General features: G+C 45.5%; 1 protein-coding gene across 1 annotated transcript; it reads left to right on the top strand.

The window, feature by feature from the left end:
- Positions 1-3,442: 3,442 nt before the first annotated feature.
- Positions 3,443-7,418, top strand: NPAP1 (nuclear pore associated protein 1). The gene has a single exon (XM_031677131.2). The coding sequence runs from the start codon at positions 3,719-3,721 to the stop codon at positions 6,860-6,862; it is 3,144 nt and encodes a 1,047-aa protein (XP_031532991.2). The 5' UTR covers positions 3,443-3,718; the 3' UTR covers positions 6,863-7,418.
- Positions 7,419-9,745: the final 2,327 nt, after the last annotated feature.

Below are 9,745 nucleotides of genomic sequence, written 5' to 3'. Positions count from 1 at the left end.
CAAAGCCTAAGATGTGTAAAATCTGGAAAATGTTTTCTAATACCTGATATAAAGCATCTGGCTGGTAGTAGGCTCTCAACAAAACTAGAAAGAGAATACATAAGTAAGTGAGTTGCTGAAAATATTGTAAAGTGACAGGTATCAAGAACCATTTATGGCTTCACCTGAGCTTAACCTTCACAAATGATGCCATTCCCACTGAGCTTTTGAAAAATACAATCTGCTTTTCAAAACAAAACAATAAACCAGAGGCATTTTCTTACATAAGCAAGGTCATAAATAACAGTCAGGTAAAGTTGAAATCTCAACAAATAAAACAACAAAAGACATTTTATAGACCTTTCAACTTTACAAAGCATGTTCATGTTCATTATCAAATTTAATCTTCAAATCAACTCTATGAGATAGTTTTTATTTTTTCATTAGGAATTACCACATCCTAAATCCTCAGTGATTGCTCAAGAAAAGCTGAAATCTTAAGTGTTATGTCTGTTAATGCCAAGGGTGAGTTTTTTTCTATGGGAATGTTGTGTGCAAAAATCAACAAGGATTTTCAGCTCAAGATGGCAGACTAGGAAATATATTTACTTTCTGTTCCTCCTGAAACCATATTTAAATAAAAGTGTAGACATACCAAAATTAACAAACCAGTAAAAGCCAAGAGATTGTGGAGGTCATCAACCACAGAAAGATTTCAACGCATTTCTAGAAGGCAAAACAATGAAACAGAGGAGCAACCAATCAAATTATGAAGAAAAGACTGCCCCAAGAAGGGTTTGCACAAAGCCAGTCGGCTTTGGCTGAGCCCCAGTTAGAGAAGAAGTATAGGCAGAAGAAAGAAAAGAGGCTGAAAACAAGAAGATAAGTTATTTTAGGAAGAAAAAGTTCATTTAACGAGCTCTAGGGACCACTTTGCCTGCCCCCATGTTAACTCAGTGATTACCGTGGGTTGTTGATAAGTAAGACAAGAAAACAGGGAATGAGGGTGTGCAACTACAGATTGTCAGTTTTAATTTATTGTCACTACAAATTTCATCCAGGGATGCCCACCCCTAGGTTCATTTGATATAACTGGGGATGGGTGTTTTACAAATTTTCAAATCAGAACTAATCTTACCTGGCAACCATAAAATCCTATTATTTAAATATTTTTATTAATTATTAAATTATTTTTTAGAAAATATTTTGCCTTGACAAATTCTGTGTCAATGTGTTTGCTTCTGTCAAGCCAAATTATTTCTGAATACCCACCTGTTAGCCAATATTATTCCACCTTACAAGGACAATAAGAGAACATTCTGTATTTTAAGAGAGCATCCTGTCCATCTGTTCCCATTTGACAGGGAAATCAAGAGGTAAATTTTTCTGGGATATCTTTATCTAAATTCCCTTTTTTTGTCCTGAAGTCTCAACACTCCTCAAATGTTCAATGAAATTTTTCCTCTTTGGGGAAAAAAATGGAAATAACATGACTGTAACTTATTGTTTACAAATAAGTCTGACATGTGATCATTATTTTTTAAAGTTCCTTAAGAAATTTGTACCAGCTTGCTATTTTTGTTCAAACAAAAATCAAGAGATTGTTCCTTATTGAACTCTTCTCATATGAAATCAAGGAGTTACGGTTAAATGCCACAACTGTAAATCATCTATGCTCCTGGAGAGGTTAGAAAGGGCTTATGATATTTCTCCTTTTCCAAACAGAATTTAGGTCTGAATAAAACCTTTTGTGTCCTACCAAACTCAAAGTTTATTGGGGATGGAAGCCCAAGTTTGCTTTGACATACTATAAAAAAAAACTCATGAACAGAGGATTAAACTAATTTTGTAATATATATATTATCTCTAATGTTATTTTAAATAGATTTTTAAACTAAAATATATAGTTAAAAATTTTGCTGATAGATATAATTCTGGGTTCTGAGACTTCTACACGTCACATGCCAGATACACACACAGCACACAACATCAGCCCCAGGAAAGAGAAAACACTCCAGTGAAGAAAGCCAAAGAAACAAGATTCAAACTAGGTAAAGCTATGTGTAGGCCAGGATTTTTCAGTTCTTTCCTGTCATACTGAAATTCCAGCTCCTGGACAATAATGTATATTTTCCTTATCCTAGACACCCAAGATGTCTGCTCTCTTGGATATAAGAATCTGTAGAGTTACATATGTGTAGTGAATGGACCCAGTTGGCATGCTCACAATGACCAAATTGTATTGATCATGCTTTAATCCAATACATTGCTCCACTATTAAGATTCAATAAATGATATTTTTGCTTTCTAGACATGAATGAGATACTTAACTGGGCATATTTCAGGAAGGTCAGAGAAACTGGCTTCTAATCCATATAGAATAATCCACTGGTGAATTTATTTCAAGATAGCCCACAATTTACCTAGAATATAATTTTCACATATTTGGATCCCTCAAACTAGACCAAAAGGGAAATTTGGTCTTTAAGGCTCAATTAGAAAAGCACCTTTACCAGCTGGCTTTAACTGGTGCTATGCTGACAGTTGGTGGTCCTTGACCTGTATCTCCTGAGACCAGAGCCCAGTGTGGTGGATGATCAATCTATGAGCTGAACATAAGACCACCTCCTACTGGGCAGTGCAAGAGCTCACCATAGGTATGGCACTTAGAACTGAGTACCATAAGATCTACAAACAATGACAACAACCAAAAAACTGTAACACATGAAGCATATATGATAAGGAGGCACCACAGTCCAGAGCAGGAGCTCTGGAACTGCATAAGCTTGGCTCGAATCTTGGCTAAGCCACTACCATATGCATGGCCGGAAGAACAGTCTACGGTCTAAGCGCTGTTTTACTAAATTTCTAAAAAGAAGTGAAGAAAGAACCTACCTGCTAGGAAGGGATGTCATGGGATGCTGCATTCGGTCAGGTCAGGGCTTCGCTTCCCCCGCTCAGAAACCTTTCCTGCCAGCCGTGGAAAAGGCGCTCCCCAGCTCCAGACCTCGCAGATATTCTGGGGAGGTTTTGAGAGAGGGTTGGCCACACTCTAGCAGGATCTGGGGGGCTCCTGTGCTCTGCTTTGATCAAGCTCCGGCCTTTGAGGCTCCCGGGGCGGGCGTGGCGGGGAGGGCATGCGATACACACACAGGCGCCGAGGAGCCTGCAGAGCAGGTGCCCAGGCAGAGTGAGCTCTGGAAAAGAAAACCTGCACAGTCTGGACAGTCTCCATATGGGGGCCCATCTGGTGCCAAACACCTGGCACCCACAGCGAGAAGTCCCAGGTGCTTGAAAGTCCAGAAGGGGCCCGCTGCTGCGGCCACGCCCTTTGCCCTTTGACGCCGCTCCATCATGTGCTGAGCTTGCGCACTCCCTGGCTTGCCCTTTCTCTGTGACGTGTACCATAGACATGTCACAAGCACCAGGCTGAGCCGTCCATTGCCCGCTTGACCTCGAGAGGAGTCAGAAACTAGGGAGAAGCTCTCCCAGTTTCACACTTAATTCTCGGGTTCGTTTCGCGCACAACTGGTTCCACATGGGAAATTTCCTTTGTAAATTTCTTGCCGCGCCCCGCCACTAGCCCCAGCTTGGCTATCGCCCTCGTCCGTAGGTTCTTCCTGCCAGGGGTGCTGCCACACCAGGCCGGGACCACCCTGCTGCTCCAGCGCCTGCCTTCCATCCTTGGCACAGGCCGATCCATCAGCCTCGAGCACCTTTACCAGCTACCTTTAACATCATGCCAAAAATGCAGTATCTCATCAGGCAGGCCGGGTACCCCCAAGTGGGGATGCTTCCCTTGGTGAGGTGGGGGGACCCGCCAAAGAAGCCCGTGCTGTCTGCCCGTAATTCCATGATGTTCGGGCACCGAAGTACCACCAGGATCCCTCCTATGAAGGGCAAATTTTCTCTCCCGCGTTCACCACCTGAGCAGGTAGCCAAGGCTAGAAAGCCAGTACCATGCAGTCACATTCTGCTTCCTCGCCCAAAGAAGAGTGAGGTGAAGGTCCAAGAAGAGCCCAGAAAAGGAGCAGCAAAGGAGGAGGAGGCTCACATGAAGACCAAACGACAGGACGACTGGCACAGAGAACCCCACAGCAAAGGGTATATGCCGTTGACATCTAGGCCCCTGGAGACCAATGGAGTCGCCACGTTTCCCAAGTGCAGTCCTGAGCCTCTGGACTTCCTTCCCAGGCACCCAGAAGGCAACTTGAGTGAGAACACCCAGACGTCTCTGAGGAATTTTTCCCCAGAAAGACATGTCACCGGCTCAGACAGCCCTGTTGGAGATGTCCTGCCTCCTTCAAAGCCTGATCCCGATGCCGCAGTGTTCTCTGCCCCAACCACATGCTGCTCCCTGCTGCCGAAGAGGCCAACAAAAGGGCTGGGTGAAGACCACCGGCCGAATTCACCAGGCTCACCAACTTCTGGGAAGGAGATGCAGCGTGAAAAGCCTTCAGACATGCCATCAAGAAGCACTTCTTCAGCGGTATCTGCCAGCAGTAGACGCTGCAAGCGGAAAATTCCCCTGCCGCTGCTGCTGCCGCTGCCGCTGCCGCTGCCGCCGCCGCTACAACTGCAGTGGGGTCGAGGTGAGCTGCCCCCTCCTCCTAAACTTCCTTGCTTGGCTCTTGACAAAAATCTGGGCCCCCTGGAGAAGAACACTGAGTGTCAGTGGAACAAGAGCTTCGAGAACACAAGGAAGGTCATGGAAGACTGCAGTGCCCCTCAGCCTGCCCCTTCCTTCTCCCTACCTGCCTCGCAGGTGGCTACTTTCACTCTGAAGGTCCCTGCTACTACCACCCACTTGGCTGACATATCTTCCAGGGCCCCCATACAGTCTGTCCCCCCACCTTCCCCCACATCTAGACACACAGTCCCTAGCTCCACTCCTCTAGCTACTCCTGCTGATTCTCTTCCTCCTTCGGGTCCCTCTCATTCAGTTGTAGCTACATCATCTCTTACTTCTAACCTCCCCACATGTCCTAGCACCTCAACCTTCTTCCAACCGTCCTCCTACAAAAACGAATCCCCAACACCTATGTGTATAGATTCTCCCCCTCCTTTGTTCTTACCTACCTCTCTTCCAGTCCCTTCCACCATTCCCACCACTTCTGTGGCAGTCCCTTCTACCATCACAGCCCTGGCATCAACAGGTTTGACCTCCCAGCCTACTTCAGATCCTGGAGTCACGGACATGGACACCACTCCCCCTTCCTACGCTGTCATTTTTAGGGTGGAGCAGAGGCATCCTGAAGGGGTACCAGTCTCCACCAGCCCACCTGTGCAAATGGTCCCCCATCCCAACTCGCAGCCTACACTCAGGACCTCTGACGGGCAGCAGAGAGCCTCTCTCCCTAGGGCTCCTGTTGTCACCAGTCTCCCTCTTTCAGCTTCTGGGGCCATCTACGCTCCAACAGGCAGCACCTCTGCAAATGTCATGCCAGCTTTTGACATCAATGCTATGGATACCACGCCTCCTTCCCAGGCTGTTATTTTCCACTCTCCCCCTATCTCCAGAGATAATCATTACCCATTTCACATGACTGTTCCTGGTTCTGATAACACACCACCCAGTGGCAGCAATGCTGTAGCCTATGCCTCTCCTGGTTTACCTGCAAAGTCAGTCAAAAGACAGGCTACACATTCCAAGCCTCTCTCAGACTCAGTAATTAGCTCTCAGATCACAGTTAGTGCCTGTAATAGGCAGGTGTCTAAAACCACTGGAAACCCAGTGGCCCCAGCACAAAATAAAGGCCTAACTTATCCTGCAGGCTGGCCAGCCAGAGGCAGCAGGATGCAACCAAGTTTGCTAGGTTCCCCATCTGCCACCACTGTGAACACCGCGCCAGCTTCTGGTGGCAACCTGAATATTCTCCCCAGCGGTGCATCCACTACTGCTGGCTTTGGAGTTGCCACAAAGATGCCTAGCACCAGTAGCTCACCGTCTGCCAATACCACACCAGGCCAACCTATGTTTAAGGGACCTACAACCCCTATGGATAGTGGGAGCTCTGGAGTCAATATGTCTGCCCTACACCCCACTAATTCAGGGGTATCCCAACCACTCAACTTTAGGGCAGGACTGAGCAGGGCACTCCACCACTTCTGTTCCTCCTCGGGCCAAATAGTCTGGGGTCCATCTAGCCACACTATGGCTGCTGTGGTAGGAGGACCAAGCACCATCCCAGTATTTGGACACATACCTGATTCTACCTTAAGTCCAAACACCTGGGGCATACCTGTGGCAAACACAAATGGTACAGTCATGGCAGGGAACAACACCATCCCCATGACTGGAAGTCCTAGTGTTTCCACTTTCCATAATGGCACCTGGGACCCACCAGGACACAGAGAATGGTCTACACTTAAAAGATCCATTATCCCGAAGAAGGAATGTGTGTCAAGGGACAGGTCTATCTCCACTTTTCATCAGAACCACACCACATCTGTTGGAACTGCAAGTGCCTGCACCACCCCTGGGGTTAGACACACTTCTAGTTCTACCCGCTTTCCAAACACCTGGGGCCAACCTGTCCAGAGTTCAAGCTGGGGTACAAGAAGGGACGACATCATTCCCATGGCTGGAGGACCTGGTATTACTGCTTTTCATCAGTATAGCTGGGGCCCACCTGGCCAATACCCAGGTAGTGCAGCTGGAGGGAACAATATCGCACCTGCACCCTTGATGGCAGGCCCCAGTATCAACACCTCCCATCAGACTTGGAACCCATCGATGCAGAGCACAGGGAATGCAGTGAGGAACAGCACTATACCTGCTGTGACTGGATACACTTATGGTCCCCTGTTCATACAGAGCAACTGGGGCACCCCTGGACAAAACCCAGGTGGTGCAATGGGGGTCAGCACCACGCATACTTAGAGAGGAACTTTTAATCTCTTTGACTGAGAGAGAAGAAGAGTCAAAGAAACCAATGACCAATTCCTTTCTTCTATGAGGAAACTCAAAAATTAAGGAGATCTTATTCTGAAAACTGTGTAACCGTGAATGGACTTTGCTCCACTGGACAGCGGCTCAAGCCCCTTTAAGTGAAGTTGAATCTGCTCTCTGCCTGCAGCAAGCCAGAGGAACACAACTCAGCAGTGTGTGTGTATTATATGTGCATCTGTGTGTAGGTTGTGTGTTGGACGCTGAGTAGTACATGAGCCCAGTTCAGAATTACTTACTACTTAACTACTCAAGAAGTTCCAGTTTGGAGAACAGAATTTGAAGAACACAAGAGAGCTGCATGTATCATCCATGGTGCCGTCCCGGCTTGACTGTTAACTTGGCCAACCCAAGCTCTTGGACAGTTTTCTTTTATCTTGGGACATGCTGTTTTTAGGTGCTTCCTTTCCCCCTACCCATTTGCCTCAGTGGGCCCTTATCTTTCCCAGCTTATGTACATATATATGTAAATAAACCTTGTTCTTGTTAATCTGCTTCTGCTTATGTGTCTTTGCTCATTGACTCAGCTGTAGAGGAAGAACTGACATACATGAGTGGTGATGTGTTGAGCCAGACTTAACACTGCAGAATCCTAATGACTGGGATCAGGACTGCACATGCTGACTCTTGAAATCTGTGTTTTGAGTGTAAGGAATGACAATCCAGGAGGAACTAAGGTCCAAAGGGAGAGATGCAGTGACTCACCCTTGCCTCTCTACATGTCTTTCTCCCCTCTACCACTCTGACCTCACCGGAGGCTAGATAAACTCCAATGTGTGACATGGAACTACACTTTACGATTTTAGATTTTTTTAAATGTTTAAATGTCCTTTCTGTGCATCTTTTTATTCAATTTAGACCAGTCATCCTCACACATTGCCACTTCACCCAGAGAGGATGGATTTGGCATCAAGGTTCTTATGTCTGGAGAAACAAAGGAAAAATAGTTTATGGCTTCTTTATAATTACTGAAAATTTAAGTTTACCTCAAATTTATCATGCTGCTTAAAATATCAGAAAAGATCCCCTTTAACGACTGGCTTGGCTCTGAGGGGATCCACTAAAACATCAAATCACAAAAGTTGTAACCACGCCCATTTCTGGCTGACGCTCGAGTTCTGCTGGGCCTCCACTATACTTAATGAGTGCAAATTTCCTGACTCTGTGGAGTCCGTCTTCTAGTTGGAAGGGAGAACAGAAGCGTAGGTAACTTACCCGGCAGGTTAGCCAGTAACAAATAATGTGGAGATTAAGAAGTGTATGGTGAACTGAGACTACGGGCAGAGAGAGGTAAGGCTTTCAGGTTACATGGCAGACAGGGTAAGCCTCACTGGGAAGGTGGGATGTGAACAGTCTAGAGGCAAGTGAGACAGATACCTGAGGGAAAAGCATTCCAGATCACGGGAGTAATCTCTCCAAGGCCCAGAGGAAGGATGCCAATGTCCTCAGGGAATAGCTTATAAATAATGTGGTTGCAATAGAGTCAGCAAGTGAGAGGTAGGGAAGGAGGAAAGGAGAACAGAGATGTTGGTTGAATTTCTGGCATCACCATTTATTGGCTGCATCATCACAAAGAGTTGATTCAACCTTCAAATGTTTCAGTGAACTCAGTGCTTTATGGCTTATTTACCTGATTTTTGGAAAGATAAAGTAATGTAGGGAAGTGACTTATAAGCCATTGTTACTGCTCTATATATAAAAACAGATAGACAGATAGACAGACTGGATGAATGGATGGAATAGATAGACAGATAGAGTTACGGACTGAATTTGTGTGTGTCCCTCCCCAAATTCATATGTTGAAACCCTATCCCCAAATGTACAATAGTATTTGGAGGTGGAGCCTTTAGGAGGTAATTAGTTTTAGAAGAGATCATGAAGGTGGAGCTGCCATAGCGGGATTAGCTCCTACAAGAAGAGGAAGATACACTAGAGCTTTCTCTCTTCACCATGTGAGGACACAGCAAGAAGGTGGCTGTCTGCAAGCCCCCAAAAAAGGGTTCTAACCAGGAACTGGCTCTGCCTTGATCCTGGACTTCTCAGACTCCAGGACTGTGTGAAATATCTGTTGTTTAAGCCACCCAGTCTATGATATTTTTGTTACAGCAGCCTGAGCAGACTAATACAGATAGGTAAGTACAGAGATGATGATAGATACATCAGTATATAGATGACAGATAGAGATAGAGAATACATTATGTATGCTTAAGAAGTTCCTTAAGCAATAGTACTTTGAATACCTTCACCAGGCAATTCAAATAGGGAGATCGCTATTTTAGAGGGAGCACAAAAGTGCTTTCTTTTATGAAGTACACACATGGAAAAATATGATAACTCAGCCTAAAAATGCACAGCACTAAGCCTAGTGCAGCATTTATGAGATCAGCCCTGTAAAAACAAAGAACATCATCACAGAGAGGTTGCCAGACTCCTCCAGGCACCCTGCTGCCTGATTCATTTACTCTAAGTTGTTTGTCACACTTTCAGAGGATCAAAACTTCTGCCCCTTGGCTTCAGAGAATCTCCTGCCCTTTGTAGTCACAACTGCCTCCTAGAAGCAGGGTTGAAATCCATACCTTCTTTCTGCCAGTATTACCAGGGACTAATTTTAATTTTAAAAATTCATACTTCTTCGAATCCATGTTCTTCAGTCTACTGGCTTATAATGCTGACTAATTTTACATAAATTTCCTGTGCCTCTGTTTCCTCACCTGTAAACTGAGGAAATGGATAAAACCCATTACATGGGATTGCTTGTGATGATGCAAATAATAATGCATTTCCAACCTTTAATGTCCAACACACAGAAGCACTCAA

Source organism: Vicugna pacos, chromosome 4 (assembly GCF_048564905.1).
Source record: "Vicugna pacos chromosome 4, VicPac4, whole genome shotgun sequence".
NCBI lineage: Eukaryota > Metazoa > Chordata > Mammalia > Artiodactyla > Camelidae > Vicugna > Vicugna pacos.
Note: the sequence above shows the minus strand (reverse complement) of the source record. Positions and strands in the feature narration are given on the sequence as shown.

Coding starts and splice junctions, on each gene's coding strand:
- NPAP1 (XM_031677131.2), top strand. CDS start 3,719: ATGCCAAAAATGCAGTATCTCATCAGGCAGGCCGGGTACCCCCAAGTG.